General features: G+C 27.0%; 1 protein-coding gene across 2 annotated transcripts in view; it reads right to left on the bottom strand.

Annotated features, from left to right (window-relative positions):
• LOC123297006 (hemicentin-1) overlaps positions 1 to 20,282 on the bottom strand; it is a 217,472-nt gene that overhangs the window by 93,023 nt on the left and 104,167 nt on the right. For both annotated transcript variants that reach the window (XM_044878754.1, XM_044878755.1), the window contains exon 3: positions 15,950 to 16,224. In XM_044878754.1, coding sequence (XP_044734689.1) covers positions 15,950 to 16,224 — 275 coding nt within the window. The remainder of the gene's footprint in view (positions 1 to 15,949; positions 16,225 to 20,282) is intronic.

Genomic DNA, 20,282 nt, shown 5'->3' with positions numbered 1-20,282 from the left:
ATCTTTTTTGGAATGGGTTTCACATTTAACGTTCTCAAAATGTCCATTAGATAATATAAAGGGTTATCCAATTTTAATTTCCTATATTTTCAACTCGATAAATTAGAAATCTGTGAAAAATTTCGCTTGTTTTAAACGTGAAATTTAGTTTGAAACATTCCATTTACGATTTAAATTATTTAAATAACGCTCATATTGTTGACTTGTTCTTCAGAAATTACAATTCTTAAAGAACTGTTAAATTTAACCATCCTATTGAGATGGAGAAGGCGTACTTATCATTGTAACGTATCTCACTGTCAGAAAAAATGCCACAGTTAAAACATTCTAAGTGTACTCATAATATGTTATGTTATAATAGTAACACTTAGAATGTTTTAAAACGAGAATTTTTTCTGACATTGAGTATACGTTCAGCCAAGAATACTCCATTGGATTGCTTTTTGTGGGATTTCTTTAAGAGTCGTATTTATATCAACAGAACAGCAACGTGGGATCACTATAAAGCTAACATCTGTCAAGTAACAACCGAAATATGCCCCGAAACTTGCAAGAAGTCATAGAAAATAACCTCGCTCGAATAAACAAATAAGAAAATATTACATTGTGTGTGATCCCCTTTATATATATCACCTAGAATATTTTCTGGACTCTGTGTATTCCTAGTTAAATTAAACATAGTGTATATAAGTATATATTTATACATACATTATATAAGGTGTAGTTTAAAAGCAATTTAATTAGAGTGAAGATGCAGACGCAACCACGACTTAGATTGCGGACTTCCTATCATGTTCTTCTTATAATACAACAACACAAAATGAAATGCTCTTCAAAATGTTTAGTACGTACCTCCACCTCCATACCTACAATGGATAATAATGCTATTGCTGCAACTGTGAAGAAGAGAAGAGTATCGTGTGTGGTAACATAATTGCAATACGAGTTTACTGGGTAGGAGTTAGAGTAGGAATTGTAGAGGATTCCTTACATTCCTATATATATATTTAATAGAAAACTAGCTCAAGATACTCTGAACTAAAGTAGTATACTTCTCTTTTCTCTCTGGTTACTCCCGGAGAATGATAGCTGGGTGAATGTTGGGTAGCTACTCAAATTCTATACTTAGTGTTCTATTGTATGTGTAATTGTGTGTAACATATTATGTGTAGATAAATATATATACCGTGCCAAAAGTCACTAATAGTGGTCACCATCAGCATGCTCTGGTTTCCAGCCTAGCTTCTTGCTACCATTCATTTATGCTACTATACAGGGAGTTCAAAAAGTACGAGATCTCCAGAATGTACGAGCACCAAGGCTACTTTAAATAAAAGGCTTTTTTTATATGAAGTTGGACTCAGTCTTAATCAATTCTGAAAATTTGAAAGGGAAGGGATTTGAAATTAATAAATAATTGAATACAAAAAAATTCCGGTGTGCCCAACTATTCAGGATGTATAAGAACGGAAGTGGGGACACAAATTAATATATACATATATATATATATATATATATTATGTTAAAACTTGACAATATAAGACGAAATGTAGGAATAACATTTTATGAGTACTTTTCAAAATATCGAAAATAGAAAGTTTAATTATTTAGCTATCGATATTTCGAAAACCGATGAAGATATCGAAAAATTTTGTTCTTATTTTTAGTTTACAGTCATGACGTTATAACAAAAGTCATCATCAATGTTGAAAATAAGGTACAAATAATTATCAACCCTTAATCAAAAATTGCCTTGGTGCTCTTACTACCTTAATTATTAAATTATTTAAGAATCTCATTTAAAAGTGACCTCTTCTTTTTCAGTCCAAATTTTCTAAAATTCAAGGGTTTACGGACCTTTATCACCCCCTATATACCGTGCCAAAGACACTAAATAGTGGTCACAATCAGCATGCTCTGGTAGCCAGGCTCTTGCTACCATTTCATTTACGCTACTATACAATTTAAATGAATGTGTTCTTCAGATGTTGTTCCAACAATATTTACAAGATAATGTTAAGACCATAAATTATTTTATGTTTTGGTTATTTAGAGTGCATAAAACAATTGGTTAAATAATTTATTATGTATTTTGGTGGTGTTTGGAGATAATGTTTTATGAGTTTACTTTGAATATTTACAAAATAGTTTTCGATCTAAAAGCAAAATAGTATTTTGCTAACGACAATTCAAAAAGTTTGTGGTTTTCCTGTTGATAGATTTAGATGCTTTTTAAATAGTTTTAACTACTGAACCAAATTTATGGTTAATTGTAACAACATTTGAAAGATATTTCTGTTTTTAAATTTTTTTCTGGTTAAGATAAATTCTCTAACAGTGAATATAAAAAGATTTTGATGATTACTAACGATTTGAAACTTGTGTGATATAAATCCTAGAATTCTACCGATATGATTTCGTCGTCAAGTCGTGATTTCGTCGTCAATTTCAAGTAATGATGAACGAGACCAATACCAAGAAAAAAATCAAGACTATATCTGACTCTCTTTGTTTAACGAATGTAATGAATTTAGCATTTTTGTCTTGCTGATTAGTTCTGGTCATGCGAGTCTTGTTTGGTCTTGCATATATGTAAGAGCAAGGCCAAAGTGCAAACACCAAGTATTCTAGACAGAATCGGTTAATTTTAAAGTGCCAAAGACCAATGTGTATGACAAAGGGGAAAGATTAAGCCTAAATGTGTAAGTAAAGGACAGCCAAGTTAGTATTGTTTTGCCCTTGGTGATTATCACTAATTTCGAGATACGACTACATCAGGAATTCATTTTCCACATAGAGGAATATTGTTGAGATATTGATAAAAACTGTCAAACTCTACCGAAACAATAATGAAAATATTATCAAGAAATATATCAAGATATACTAAGTTTAGTCCGAAGTTTGTAAACTCCTGTGATTTTCCAAAATTTTTAAATCTTTAGTTTGAATATTGAATGGATGACACGAAATTATCTGATTTCGGAGGCAGATGATCTTAATACAAAAATGATTTTTTTAATTAATTTAAAATTTATGCAAACCAAACTCACGTAATGTTCTAACAGTAATACCAACATAATAAAAAAAAAACTGAAAATACTTGCATAACATTTTTTCATTTATAAAACGAAAACCATACAATATTTTAAATATTTCAAAAACAATATGAAAAATATTTTTCCGACTTTTCACGAAAGTTGTAAATAAAAAATTTAAAACTATTACCTACCACACATCAGACAACATTGAGTAAAATCCATTTAGATATAAAAAAGTTAGTATAGTTTTTAAACCAATACGTATGTATATGATGCTCATAGAGAATCCGATCACAGGAAAATATTAAAATCTCTAGAGTATATGGGGAAGCTGAGATGCTAACAGTATTACTTGGAGACTTAAGAGTTTATGTTATGTCTTGAGGAATGACGTCTTTACCTCTTTTACTACAGATATTCATTTTATTCGAGTTAGGTTAGGAAATAACCAACGAGATGGATATACCATTTTCCTGATGATTCCAGGGATATTGCTATGGTGTGATGTTATGTTAGTATTAAGCAAATAGCCAACCAAGCATAATCTAAACATAGACGAATGGTATATATTTACCGTATGATCCAAAAATAAATGATTATCTACTTCCATAAGATTTTTAGAATGTTCTTAACTAAATTCTCCGTTCTTGATAAAAAAAGGTAGTCAGACTTACACAGAAAAATGCCAAAACATTTGAAAATGTAGAAATCTGAACGAATAACGATGAGGGAAGTCAATCGAACCTGAAAGTCCAGAAATGGCAAAGAAAAACGGAACATTAACAGAAATAAGAGAACCAGAAATATTTTTGTATACTTCGAACATTTGGTTCTGGGATTCATAAACTTAAAGTCATACAATTGCTACTTTTTGTAATTGCCAGATCAATCATAGACAACTGGGAAGTTGAAATAATAAACCTTCAAAATGCAATGCAGCGGACTACATGATTGAGAACCTGGTGGGCTATAACAGGGTGGATAAAAAATGGGCATGAGTATTTTAAGGGACTCAGAACAAGTATTAAAGTTGGGAATGAAGAGCTTCGAAAGAGAAAAGCTTCTAGCACAACCCAAAGGACTAAAAAACATATAGCAGACCAAAGCCTAAGACTTTCACATGTCGAAATGTTGTTCTTAGTTAACAGTCCGTGTTCTGATTTTCCATAATTTTGTCATCGGTAATTCTTCTATAATGTTGTTCTAAATCAAAAACTAGTACGTATTACACTAATGAGTGGATAATAGTGTTAATCGTAATATAAATATCAAAGCGTGGGGTGTTCATTACTTTAACTCTTTAAATAAGCTGATTTGGCAGATGATTTCGTTATCTATAATTTGTTTTCTCATTTTTAAGTCGCGCTAAGTAAAAGATTTTGCCTTCTTGGGAAATAAAATAGAATTTAAAAAAAATTTATTAATTTGGATGGGTTTTGAACTCACCAGCTTCCGCATGAGGAGCGGACATCATCGGCACTACATCACGTTGAGAAAAGTATTCTTATTTCAAGATAATATTATTTAAGTAATAAAAATAAGATTTATTCTGGTGATCTTGGTCAGGATGCTTGGATAAAGTTATTAAATTATTTTATTATCATCGGTCCTTGATAGGAGTGCAAATTTTCAAGTTAATCGAACTTCTACAAGGTGGGGAAAATTAAGTTTACTACGATATACTGATACATACATTTTAAGCTAATAAAATCGTGTTAAAAATATCCTTTTTGAACAGATGTGGATTAGGAAGTCTTAGGTCACCCTGTAAATATGTATGCAATCTTATAAAAGTTATACAATGCTCTACCTTCACTATTGTTATTTGTACATATTACAATAATTTCTGAATAGAAAACACATCAATCTAGAAATGGCGAGGGAGTAAAACATTACACTTACCATTCTAATAATTATAATAATAATTATAATGGTATTGTGTACAGTTTTCACCATAATTATTATTTCCAATACGAAATGATTAATAATAATAATTTTAATATAATAAATATTTATTATTCATTGAAAACATTTCTAATGTTGAGAACTGTACATTTACTATTGTTAGATATCTTTATCACAAAGGTGGATATATAGATTTCATCTCTATAGTCTTCTTTCTACATGTATTTACTTAGAGTTAGTTTAAATTAAACATACTTATAAGTGAAAATTTCGATAATACCGAATTTCCTTTTCAAGAAAAATGAGCTATTGGATTTTCCGGCTAAGAGATACTCTAACCTTTTTAAAATGAACCCACATCTTCGATTAAGTTTTGTATGTGTGACATGTATGTATGTGTAATGTGATAGAGTAATCAACACTGTCTGTATTTCCACAATTAACTCAATCAATTATTTGTTTTCACTTATTTTTAATATGATTTTATTTTGCTTATTTCAATATGGAAACATATGGTTCGAGTGTATTTTTTTCAATTCTCACTAATTAAGATTACTAGACAAGATTTTTGTCAATATTTAGTTTACGCCTGTATGTATCATATTTCATCAAATATAGTCGAATAGACCATGATGTAAATAAATATCGTATGCATGATTATAAGTAAACAAAAAACAATAAATAATGGAAACAAATATCCGAAATAGAGCCATCTTAAAATAAACTATCGTAAACGCCAGTGCTTATACTATATTTTGGGCTTTCGTTAAATTAAAAAAATTAAATAACAAGCTAAAAGTTTAACAGTGTGTATATGTTGATATATGTCCAAAATGGTTATGAAATCGGACTACAAAATTAAAAAAATCTTGTGGGCAATTGTATTTTTAATTATTCGAAATTCGTATAGTTTACGCAGCTCCTGGGTAACGTATTTTATTTTGTATAACTATACGGCCATTGTATGTAGATATATACGACGATAGTTTATAATTAATTGATAGTTACTTACACAGAAATTTATCTTAAAACATTATATTCAGACTTTATTTATTATATTGTTTGAATTATTATGAATGGAATCAATTAGTTTAGATATTTCTCCTTTTAAACTTGTTGTATTGTTCTTATGTTAAGTAAATAAAACTGTAATAATGTTTGTTTTCTTTGCAATTTTTACAAGAAATTGAGTATAGAAAGTATTTCTTATTTAATTTTTTTTAAGTTATATTGTTTCCATAAACAAACAGATAAATTGAAGCGAAATCGAATACTTCATGGGCGTTATGTGATGCTGACGGACAGACAGACGACAGACAGACAGACAAACGGAAATGGACTAATTAGGTGATTTTAGGAACACCAATACTCAAATTTTGTTCATAGTATCAATATTTTTAAGCGTTACAAACTTGGGACTAAACTTAGTATACCTTGGTATATTTCATATACATGGTATAAAAGTATTTCTTATTAAGCTATATTGTTTTCATAAACAAACAGATAAATTGAAGCAAAATCGAACTATTTGCGGAATTTTGTATTTATTTACTAATTCATGGGTGTTATGTGATGCTGATAACAACGATATGTTTTTAATAATTAATTTTTAATAACATATTAATGAACCTAATATTTAACCATTAAATTTGAAAATAATGAAATTACAATTTTATAAAATTAAAAAATTTATTGAAACGTATAAAATTTATGAGCGCATAAAATTAACGCTTATATTAATTCTAAATCCATTTTCTATAAAAAACACATAAAGGGTTGTATACGCTAAAAACAATTGGTTATTTTTGAAAGGTAAGTTTAATCGGAATGGTTAAGGTCTTTCAACGGCATAAAATTGTAGGAAAATTTTTAGAAGCATTTACAGTCTCTGTCAGCTGCTATTAATTTTCAAAGTTATATCGATATTTAACAAAAAAAAGAGATGTATTATACCGTTACGTTGACATTTTTTAACAATTTAATATTATTAAAATTTTGTTCTTGGGGATAAACTGTCAAATGGTAAAACTACGGCAAATTTTAGAAAGAAATCTTGAATTAACATGAGGATTATTTTCAAACGTAAAACAGTTTTCAATTTAAGGTAGTCCGGCTGTTGTGTAGTCAACTAGGCAATTAGTATGGCGTAAATGTAATAAAATGCTCTAAAAATATCGTAAACTAGGCTATTTGTATGACGAAAATGTAATAAAATGCTCTAAAAATATCGTAAAATCGTCAAAAACTAAAGTTTTTTTTTGTTTTCTTCTTGGAAAACGCTGTAAGATAATGATTTTTTGCATAAATAGAATCTGTGATAAATTTTCTTTATGATAAAAACTTTTTTGAAGCTCATGCACCGATTGATTTTTATACAAATAACATTATTGTTCTTCCATAAGATACAGTGTTAAAAATCATAAATTTAAAATGAAATAATTCAAAATTTATCCCACAAGAGGCCCCAAAACAATGTTAATTGCGATCAAGGGACTTCAAAAATTAACATTCACCGTACTTGCTCAAGAGTTTTTTCAGTTTTGCAAACTTTCATTATAACCATAACGCTAGTGTATTTTGTTATTTCGGAGTTACCAAAGACGACTAGTTCACTTCATTAGCTACTCGGGAAAAACCTCGATAAAAAATTATTTTTTATCTTGACAATTTAAAAAAAAAAAATGTTGTTTCTATAATAAAGACGCGTATTGCTAAGGTGTTACTGGCGCCTGGCACCAATTACATTACTAACTAGATTTATATAACACCCATTCGAGTGCCCCATAACATAATGAACAATAAAGAATAAATCCATACAATGTCAAACAGGTAGGTTTGCTATATTAATATAATTTTTATTTATTTCAAGGTCAATTAAAATTATACAATTGCATATTCTGTAATAATTGCACCTTTGTAATTAACATTCGATAATAGTTAGTTATGTATGATTCAGATATATATTATTATTATTTATGCTAAAAATAGAAATACACAATAGATTAATTATTATTGAAACAAAAATGGGAGAGAAATAATTGGCTTTAGAAGTTAATTATCCGCATTTGCTGATAGTAGTTTATCACAAATGCAATCAATTCAAATGCGATTTAAAATAAATTAAGGATGAAATTATTTTAACCTTTTTCGAAAAAGTCAGCCAGGTATTTATAGATATTAATTTGAAACTAATTTAAAATTGAATATGAATTTTTCAATATTTCATGTTAGTACAATGAAACTAAATATCAAACGAAACAAGTGAAAACAAACAATTGACTAACTTAATTGTTGGAATACCATGCATAGACAGTGTTGATTACTCTATCACATTACACATACATACATGTCACACATTCATAACTGATATTCCCATATGATACATATTATACAATTTACGCCTAGTTTGCGCCCTCATGGGTAAACAGTCATGTTTACGAAAAAAAATCTCTAACAAAAGTTGGTTATTTTTTTATAAGGAATATTTATGCTTAAACTTTTGTTCTATCTCTAACAGTTTACAAGATGGGTCCTACGTACCCAAGACTCAATTGACCTATATTTCTTAATTTCTTAATTATTGTGTTTACAATAATTACAATAATATTTTTCGTTTTTCGAGAATGTTTCACAAAACCACTTATACAAATGTTACATACAAATTTTCTATTCCCTATCTTTTATAGCTTTATCAAAAATAGACACCAAAGTATTGCGCCCTCGCCGGTAAATAATGATATTGATGAAAACATATTTCAAATCAAAGCTGTTAATGTTTTATAAAGAATAAATTTCACATTTAAACTTCTAGTAACGTTTTAAAAAATAACTAACATAATAATTTAGATATTACTTTTAAACAAAAACATTATCGTCAGACATTCATCTTTCATTAAATTTTGTAAATTATAAACGCGTACAAATAATTTTATGTTGCTGGCTAAAAGGAAGTTCATGTAGCGTTTACGTTCAAATATTTTTTTTCTTTTATTCTTAATTTCAAAAAGATAATATATTGAACGTATCTAATTAGTATTCACGAATTGAATTGATAAAAAAAAAAACAGACAGAGAGCCACACCTTACATGAATTAAAAAAATAAAATAAAGAATAAAAAACTCGATTGGTTTTTATATTAATAATAATTTTTATAATGTACAAATAATAATAAAATTATGATCACGTGATTAGTTTTGGAATGTGAAGGTATATTTTTAAGTTTTTATCTTAAAATTTATCGCCTAAAAACAAAAACGACAAAAGTATTCTTTAATGGAATCAATAATAAGTGATTTAATGATTATAGTCAAATTCTTAGCATTCTGTACCGGAAACTGTTGCAGTACACAGTAAAAAAATTGTAAATTCACTATTTTAAAAAAAGCTAAACAAATATTAATTACAATTTACAAGAAATTTTAAGTTATATATACCGAACTGTTTTTTCAATAATTCCAAAATATTTTACAAAAATACTGGATAAATTGGATAGAAGAATTGTAATTTTACAAAATGCGACGTGATTTTAATGTTAACATCTAACAATTTTACTATTAATTTTTTCTAATTTTATCATAGTTTTGGTTCTTGTTAGTTTCTAAAAATCTCGTGTAATCTATACAATTTTCTCTTTTTTTTCAATTTTTTGGACACACATTAAATTTGACTTAAAGTAAACCTCAGGTAGACAATCAATGTCATCTTGTCAATCAAGGGTTTGACATAATATCAAGTTTTATTGCTTTTCAACTAGATTTGATTGGCAAAAAACAAAGTGAAAAATTAACTTCGTACAATTCATTTACAATAATTTCGAATATTTTTCTAGTAAGAATATAAAATGTAGCAGATTCTACCATTATTTAACATATAATCTGAATTTTAAGTATTGAAACCTAAGTAGGTCATTATTTTATAATTATAACAACTGACGTCATTTAGCATAAATATGGATTGACTTGAGATAATACAAAGCAGTTTATGGAATGCTTTCAAAACAAAACTTTTTTCTGCCATAAAATTTTCAAATAAATTAAATATTGACTTATCACAATTAAAATCTGCCCTATTTAATATCAAGCATTTTAAAAATAAATTCATATCTCCATTTTTGGTTTGAAAATAAAAATAATGTTTTGAAAGTCATAAAAATATTAAAAATTTCAACGCACAAAATGCAGCATACATCAGCATAATATTATTAAGTTTAATCATAATAAAAAAAGTAGGTATTTCGTTTATAATTTAATTCTAGTTATGATAAATAAAATTATTAATATAAAAAAATTAATATCTTTTTATAATAAATTTTATAAATAACAATGAAATTTTGTAAGCTGAGCATTTTTTGTATTGCTTTACTTGAGAAATAGGGAAGAATATTCATGAAATTTAAATTTGGTTCAAATATTTTTCTTCCGTAACCTTATTGACTGGACATTTCAACTAAACCTTTATTTAAGTAATTAATATCATTATTTAAAATTAATTAATAAAAGTACAAATTCAGTGAGGGCATTTAAAAATTTATAAAACGGAAATTCAAATTTTTATACGGACGTGACATCATAGTACTGGCTTGTCCAATTTGTTGACATACTGTATGGTATTAATTACTTACATTTTATATGGTATTGCATTGAGTCATACTATTTTACGGCTTTTTATTAGAAAACTTATCTAGTAATAACGAGTGTAAATTCTCTGTTGTAAATTCATTTTTTTAAAGTGTAAATTATACATTGAGCTGACACCAATTGACAGATCACGTACTTTGGCGCCATCAATAGAGAGCGCCAAACAACTGCGTTTAAACATCTCAAAATTATACTGTATTTTAAATATTTTTTACAGCATTTTTAAAACAGTATTTATATTTTTTAATTTGTTATAACGGTGTAAATAATGAATTAAAAATATAAAAAAATACATGAATATTCCCTATTGTTTAAAACCACTATGAATTGCATAATTTAATTGTTTTTAATGATAAATAAGAGGACATTTTCTTTTTTAATGTAAAATTTTGTAAAAATTTTGAAGCAATATTCAAGCAATTTAGTGCTCAGATTATAACACTCCTTATAAAAATACTTTTCCACTGTATTATAAAATTGAGTTAATAAAGTTACATATTTAATTCGAGGTAGTTGTTTCAAGTTTTTTTTTTTTTAAGTTTTCTTAAAGGAGAAAATTATTTATTTTTTCTGTAAAAAAATAAAAAAAGAACTCCACAAGTTAATATTTGACTTTCTTACCGCCGTCCGTCCGGTGGAGAATGTAGGCTGTATGTATCAATTACAAAAGTTTTTTTACACAATTTTCTTAAGTGTTTATTTTTAACAAGAAAATTTTAATAATTATTTTTTTATGTAATTATAAAAAAAAAAGTTTGAATTGATTAATTTTAATAAAAAAATTTTACAAACTTTCATTTTTAATTAGTAGGTATGAAAGATAATTCAAAATGTGATATCACGTTTCTATATTTCTAAAATAAATCATCTAATGTTATTATCCTCTGCCTATCCAAGCAAATTTTCAAAAACTTATTTATTTAGAAAATTAATATTGGCATGCAAATGAAACTTACGCTAAATGATCTTTATTGTTTTTAATTTAGCATTTTTATTGGAACATCCTCCGCATTATTGCTTATGTACTAATAATGGAATTTTGAAAAAAATCATTCAAATGTTAATCGATCCTACCTAATCGATCCTGTCTAAAATGATTTGAATAAAATTTGGAATCAAGAAAGGTTTGAGTATTTGAAAGGTCAAGTTCATTAATGAGAAAAATCGACCGATAAACAACGGCTGAAGGGATACGAAAAGTTCAAAATTTGGAATTTTTTCAAAATAATTTTTTTTTTTTTTTTTTTGGATCAATTTTAAGCAAAAAAATACTCTTGTTAGTTTTCTGTAGACGCTTAGTTTTCGAAATAAAAGAAGTTATATTCGATTTTAAGAAAAATGTGTGTTTCTTATTTAAATCTTTGAGTGAATTCTTAGGGTGCTGGAATTTAGAATAAAATAAATTTTAGTGATTGGAAATTTTTCAACTTTTTTTAATGGATCTATATATCTTAAACCTTGCAAATTATGTAATACCTCAGTTATTAAAACCATCAAATAACTTTATATAAATATTTAAAATAATTTAACCGAATTAAATTGAACGTATAAAATTTAAATAATAAATGATTCGAAAATGTTGAATTAAAACATGGTTTATTTGAAAATTATTACACCTTTCTCAAATAACATAAACTATTTCACTTACATTGTTTACCGGCAAACAAGCATACAACAAGCCATTAAATATACTAGCTACTATTTTATTTAGTATATATTTGTACTAGTAAATAAATACGAAAACTAACTCAAATATTTGAGGAAATATACTAATATTATGTACATCGAAATAATTGAGATATTTTCCACAAAAAAATAGCAACATAAAAAATATAAAACACTTATTTTAAGAACTTTATAACTATAGAATTAAACTGAACGTAATTGAAACGTTATAGGGGAGCTAATTAAAAGTTTTTGATATATTATAGAGTGTAATTTAAATGTATTTGAGTAGCAAATTATAACATTCAATAAACAAATGGGTAATAAATTCAATTAGAACCAATTTCAATTAAAATTAGTTTAACTAGAACATTAAAGTGGTCGAATTCGTGTACATTATACCCACTCATTTGTTCAACAATAATTGGAGAACTTAATAATTACAATTTCTCACTTTTAAACAATTGTATATTCTTAGATGTTGAAATTTGATTACTTATTTTAATGACGTCAAAAAGTATAAAAAATCAATTTTTGGGATATATTGGCCAAATTATGTTCGGTTTGAATGCATTTTTTTTTTTTTTTGGAACCCACTAATTTTGGGTCGAATTTTCCAGTTTTCATTTAGTTACTGGCTTATATCAATCCTTGTGCCAAATGTGAAAATCATGAAGTTGCAATATTGGAAAATATTGCAGTTTCGTTAAATTTGATCAAAAATTTGAAAAGTTTTGCCCCAAATTAGTGGACTTGGTTTATTAAATTGCGATAAATTTGGGTAAAATAGAGTAAAATCAGATTTTTTCATTTTAATGGCGTCCTAGAGTGCAAAAACTCCACTTTTTGAATATATTGGCTAAATTTTGTTCCATTTGAAAGAAATTTTTTTTCGAACCCACTCATTTGGGGTTGTATTTTGCAATTTTCGTACTAATTACTCGCTTATTCAGGTACTTGTTCCAAACGCGGAGACCATGAAGTTGCAATTTTTAAAAATATTGCAGTTTCGTTAAATTTGAAAAGTATGATCCAAAATTAGTGGGATTACATACTTGGTTTATCAAATTTGAGTGTGATAGAGCAAAATAACATTTTTTGATTTTTATGACGTCATAAAGTATAAACAATTAATTTTTTGGATTATCTTTGTCAAATTTTGTTGATATGAATGAAATTTTTTTTTGAACCCACTAATTTTGGGTGGTATTTTCAATTTTTTGTGTTAGTTGCTAGCTTATACCAGTCCTTGTGCCAAATGTGGAAACCATGATGTTGTAATTTTGAAAAATACCGCCGGGGAAAATTTTTTAAGATTTAAAACCAATTAAAAGTAAACAAACTTTGTGAAAATTAATTAAAACTAAAAAAAAAAAAGTATCTACAATAATTTAGGTGACAACATTTTACGCTTTTATTACGTTCCAAATGAGTTCATTAATAAAAGGTTTCGTTTCAGTCAGTGATTTTTTAGTCACTAAAAACAACATACGTATCTTATGCACATGTATAAACAATTCTTAAATTTATGACGATGTTAAGTCGAAGAAACTAAAGTGAAAAATCTATTAAATTTTGTAATAAATAAAATTAATCCTAAGAGTTAGTTTTACTCGTAAACTACTCATAGAGGATTTAAAATTCTATAAAAACGTGCTTTCTTTTTACTATTTTACTACTTTTGCTACCACAACTCTCAACTAATATTTGCAATATAAAAATTTTTTTATTGCATTTTAAAATGTTATAAAAATTCAAATCTGATAAAAATCTGTTTTTATAAAACTTGTTTTAAAAGAATTAAGACTTAGGTGAACAACAAATTATATGATAAGAAAATATAAAGAAGAAGAAAAAAAGTATATAATGTTGTTTCTATCAAGTTCGTTGACGTTGAATATCAATTATTAAGTTGTTGGTTTTTTAGGAGCCAGTAAACACAGCCAAGGATGTTTTCAATTTTTGCTTTTATATGAAATATCTTAATTTTCCTTATATTTATTTTAAAACTTTTCGCTGCTAACAATTTAGGAGTTAGCTGGAAATTCATGGAAAGATTGCAATTTTGAGAAAAACGTTAACATTGGTAAAAAAGATCATTTGAACCATTTTATGTTTTTCGAGAATATCTTATGCCGAAAATTTCTTTTAACTTAAAACTCTAGCTGTCCATTTTTGATCTCAAAATAATTCTATTTCAACTCTCTTACTTAAAATTTTTAACTATAACACTGTATGTATATATTCGCACCGTGTATGAGTTTTATTGGAGGCGTTTCCATGGTAACGATACACTACTTTTTTTATAGAATTGTATGGATGCATATATAATTGTATGGATTGCATTTATGACTTACATTGGAAATTTAATATTATTGTCTCACAAATTTAAATAAATAATTATGATAATTTACATTAGAAAAATAAAATTTGTGCAATTTGATTTCTTATTTTCACAATTTTTAATGCATTAAGTTTAATTAATTAATGTTTTTCAATAATTTTAATTTGATATTTTCTATAACATTAACATGTAAAGAATATCAAATTAGTCATAACAGCCTCCGTTATCGCCTTAATTTTTCACTGGATGCGCTGGCATCGATTTTGTTGTCCCTACAATGACTACGCACACAACGAATATGTGTAGCCCTCAATTTGAGTAGCAATTTATATCATAATCAAGATACATAGATAATGTTACCATCAATAAGCTGACGAGTGTTTTTCTTGCGGTTATAGTACGAGCGAATCCTTTGCAGCGTAGTTTAATGCAGACTTGAAAAATATTTTATTATTTATACTTTTTATTGAAACATGTAATTATGACTTAAACAACGCATGTTACTTTTATCAAATTAAGTTAAAAAATTTATAATTTGTGGTCTTTTACACAAAATTAATAAATTTTTGATTATTTTTATTTAAGCATTAACAAAATTACCTCAAATGGATCAAAAAATTGAAGATATCTAAAAAACTATGCCCCCAATGATCAATTGGACCAGATTTTTGTAATTTTTGAGTCTAATTACCATATATACTTATATCGTTGCATCGACATTGATTTGTGGACGAAATTAACCTGTTTCCGAATTTGGTATATGAAGTAATTTTAGCCAAAAAATACAAAAAAAAAGTGTTTATTTCATGATTGGTGGTGTATTTTCTATTGTATTCTTTGCCGACATATATTTTAGAGAGGTTTTTGGCTATATTTCAAGAACATCTCATTTTTATCTAATTATTAACAATCAAATGTTTTGACTAAATAATAATTTTAATTGAATGTCTACAGTGTAGATAGATTTAAGGACGTTCATGCGATAATGATATAAATAGAGAGAAAAAAGACAATACAAGTATAAATAGTTTTTAATTATTTAAGAGAGAAAAATATACTGTTATCGAGTTATTTTCGTTGAATTTTATGTTTAAAAAGTGACAAAAACAAGGTTATAAGGGACTAAAAAGGGATATAAATCGATATTTGCCAAAAATAACTTTGGGAAATATGTATTATTAAAAGAAACAAAAATTCCAGGCATCTCTTCTCGAAATTTTTACAAGATTATAATTATTATAAAATTTTCAATTTTCTATATATCAAATTTATATACTATACTATATCATTGGTGGCATATGAACGTCCTTATAAATTAACAGTGAAACATAATCATAATATAATAATAGTCAGTACATACCTTCACGATGCCATGTAATACTTGGATCAGGTGAACCACCCGTACTTGAACATGTTAAATCTTGTCGTTTACCCTCGGTGGCTGTAACATAAGCACCAGGAGCTAATCGTGGTGGTTGTGGTAATGTCAACACGGTTAACATATAACTTTGTGAATGGCGATCATGACCGGTTCCACCTTCTTTTATACGACATTCAAACCGTCCATTGTCACGTTCATAACTAGCATTTGTTATGTGCAAATCATATCTTCCTATTTCCGGTCGATTATCCAATCTGTAAACAAGAAAAAGAGAAAAATATGTAAAAATTTTCATCAGAAAAAAGAAAACCACATCAAATATAACTTTATATTATTAACGTTAAATTACAAATAGATTCTTTTTCGAGGATGATATTTATGGATGATTTAAGATAATTGAGTTAGGTTTTTCATCGAAGCATAAATTTTGTTAATCAAATGCTTTTATCAAAATTTATTTTCTTGGAATATGATCACATTTTTATGAAGTTTAGTAATATGGAAATTGAAGAAAAAAGTGTTGCGGGACATCCGGTATGAACTATGCATGTTATTCTTTTGGGTACAATTTAAGTTTTAACAATTTAAAATAACGTGGATGAGTTTCAACCTGATGATCTTCCGCATAGCACGCGTATAATCTACCTATAAGTCCGTACCTTCATTGAAAATACTATTAATATTTTTACTTTCTATATTTTTTGTAGTACTTCTGACTAACTTAGCAAATGATTCATCCATTTTGTCCTCAAATGTCCCTTCTGATGTCTATCGTGCCTGAGCGTTACAAATGAATGCATCATTGGACTGGAAACTTTGTAATAAACTAAAATAAAGTACTGAACGAAGAAATTATTTTTCCAAGAAAATATGTAAATACTAACAAAATAAATTAACAGCAAAGATTAAATTTATTTCAGACATTAAAATCAAATACAAATGATGAAATAGACAATTCTATAAAAGTTAACAATATTCTCATATAAATTTTTTCCATCTCAATAATCACAAAAATTAATAATATAATGAACTTTGAATTTATATTATTAAATATTAATGAGTTTTTCTTCCGTTTAACACAACGAAACTGATTATTGAAGACTTTTTATGTGAGAATAATATTATTTTAATTATTTCAATAGTTATCGGACCATTTTCTCTCTTCTCTCCAGAGAAAAAAAGAAATATTTATTAAAACTTTTATGAACTTAGTTTGTTTGCAACAGTTTTGATACAAAATGGAATTGATAATCATTTTAATATTTATATATATGTTATTATATTTCTCTGTTAATGAAGCTTTCAATAGTTTTTAATAAAATTTAATTTTGAATTATTATTTCTGATATTTTTTTTGACTTCGAGTAGTTGTTTTTCATTTTGAATAATTTTTATGTTCAATCATTCAAAATAATACATATCATTTTTCTACAAATTAGAAAAATATATATTTTTGATAGATATATGAATTTGAAAATAACTTTTTAGAAAATAAGAAAAATAATAAATTTTTTTAAGGTTGTTATGAAGTTAAATGACTGAAGACATTTAAACAAAAAATTTAATTAAATGTTTAAAATATTTGGGTTTTCATAACAAATTTTGTTTTTGGTTTGTTTTTGGGAAATCGATGAAGGACTTTTATAAATTCGTTAAAATATGAATAAAATTTTACAACATTACTGAGTCTTGCTTCAGTATCGTACCGAAATAAGGTTATTATACCATGTATATATGAACTATACATAGTATATTAAGTTTAGTCCTAAGTTAGTAAAGCTTAAAAATATTGATACTTTGAAAAAAAATTTGTTATAGTTGTTCATAAAATCACCTAACTATAGTCCATTTTCGGTTGTCCGCCCGTCCGTCCGTTTGTCAACACGATAACTCAAAAACGAAAAAAGATATCAAGCTGAAATTTTTACAACGCACTCAGGACGTAAAGAGTGAGGTCGAGTTCGTAAATGAGCAACATAGACCAATTGGGTCTTTGGTCCGTAGGACCCATCTTTTAAACCGTTAGAGATAAAACAAGTTTACATATAAAAAATAAATAACTTTTGTTTGAAACATTTTTTTGTAAACTTCACTGTTTACTCACCAGGGTACACATTTGATGCAAATTTTTTAGTATGTATTAATATAGGAAAATCAATTATGTATGTGTGACATGTATAAGGTAAATGTGTAATGTGATAGAGCAAACAACACTGTCTAAACATGGTATTTCAACAAATACCTCAGTCAATTGCTTGCTTTTAATTTGTTTAATAATCAATTTTGGGTAAAAATAGATTTTCACATAAGCTTTAAAAATTATACTTCTTTAGATTGGTTCGGAGTAAACTTTCACCGAGTAAAAATAATTTTTAGAATATCAAATAATTACACTGTGAAAAAGTACTAGTTGCAAAATACAGAGTAAGAAGTTTTTCTGGGTTTACGAAGATATTTACTTGGAATAGTTAGATTTTTAAGTAGGCAAATACTTATTTTCTTGAATTAAGAATTGAGTTCGTTGATTCAAAAAATATTTACTTGTCATAACGTGTTTACTTCAATCTAGTAATTTTATTTTACTTTGTATGGAATATGGATATTTTTAGTACCTTCTTCAGTTATCGTCTTAAACTTTTCGTAATTATTGAACGTTAAAATAAATTTTAACAACACTTTCATTCGAAACTATTTCCAATTTTCCAGTTTGAAAACAAAATAAAATTGCAAAAGTTTTTATTTTGATTATCACAATAATAATAATAGAAATAATTTTACAAAAAGTTTGTTATAAAATAAATTGACTTGACCCGTATATTATGGTGTGAGACTGATCGATGGATATAGCTGATGAATATAATGTAAGACTCACTGACTTGACTGACTTACTTCATGAATGACTATTACCCTGATAACTACCTTAATAATGATTGTGTATATATAGACAAAATCTATCTCGATTCAATTTAACTTATGTCTATAATAAATGAATTGCATTCATACATGTTCGGTTCGAGAATAAGTTTTGTTGTAGATATGTTTCGGGTCGATTGACTCCAGTAGTTCACTATACCATATTAAAGTACATAGAGTTTGTAAAATATTGAACATAAATCAAAATCGATATAAAATAAGACTACTTTTTTAGATTTTCTAAACTGGGCATGGGATGTCGATACTCTTTTAGATTTCTTAAACTGGGCATGTTTAATGCAACAAGTTCTAGTTCTAAAAACGAAAAGATAAGACAAATAACTTTTATTCGAAATGTTTTTCATTATTCGTTTCTCGAAATATTCAACCTAATTCCTTTCACTAACAGAATGTTGACATATATCGAATAAGATTACAAGTGAAATTTACAAAAAGTTAAAAAAACCCGCGACAAATTGTTCGGGTACGGATCCCTAAACTTACGCTTGACTCATATCTAAGAACACTATCCATCAAATTACTTTTTCTTTAAAGATTTTTCCAAACTGAACATATATTGAAGATTATCGCTAATTTTTTAGTTTTTTCGAGTGCTGAAGTCTAACTTGGCACTTGAAACATAGCTAAAAAAATCGTTTCATCCGTTAAGGCGATGCCACAGGCAGACATACAGGGAGACACACACACACACACATAGCGGTCAAACTTATAACACCAATTATTTTTAGTTCAGGGGTTAAAAATGAAGCTTTATTATGCTTAATTAATGTTGGGATACTTGAAGTATCATATTTGTGCGGGCTTGATAGGCTCGAACAGACACAGAACAATGATAGGATGTTTTTCTACCAATGACATTAGCCTCGCTTAAAATTTTCTTTCTCGTCAACATTTTAAACGCTTCCTGTAAATACGGTATAAAAAGTATTTATATATATTGTATTAGAGACTGATATCGGTATATATCGATACAATATGGAAGTGAACCAACAACTGACAGATATATATTATCTGTTCGCTACAAATTGAATAAGTGTATGTTATAGGTAGTAGTACCTAGTCGTCTGGTAGTTGGTACTCGTGTACTATCAATAAATAGTATTAATACCACCAATAAGATAGTACAACTGACGAATAGAGATTAGGTCCATAAAACATTGATTTATGCTTTCATTAAATTTTTATATCATATCGTTTATTTTCAAACATTATATCCATTCTCAAATGACGTTCTTCTTCAACACTTTATTTATCTCTAGCTTTAAAACTCTTGTATTCGTTTATATATGGATGACTTCTTGGACTAGTAAGACCATCCGGATTATTTAAATATTTATTCAATTTAATTTGGAGAAGGTATAACTTCTACAGAATTCAT

The sequence above is a fragment of the Chrysoperla carnea genome, chromosome 3, assembly GCF_905475395.1.
Source record: "Chrysoperla carnea chromosome 3, inChrCarn1.1, whole genome shotgun sequence".
NCBI classification, from domain to species: Eukaryota; Metazoa; Arthropoda; class Insecta; order Neuroptera; family Chrysopidae; genus Chrysoperla; species Chrysoperla carnea.
This window is presented reverse-complemented; position numbering and strand designations above follow the sequence as displayed.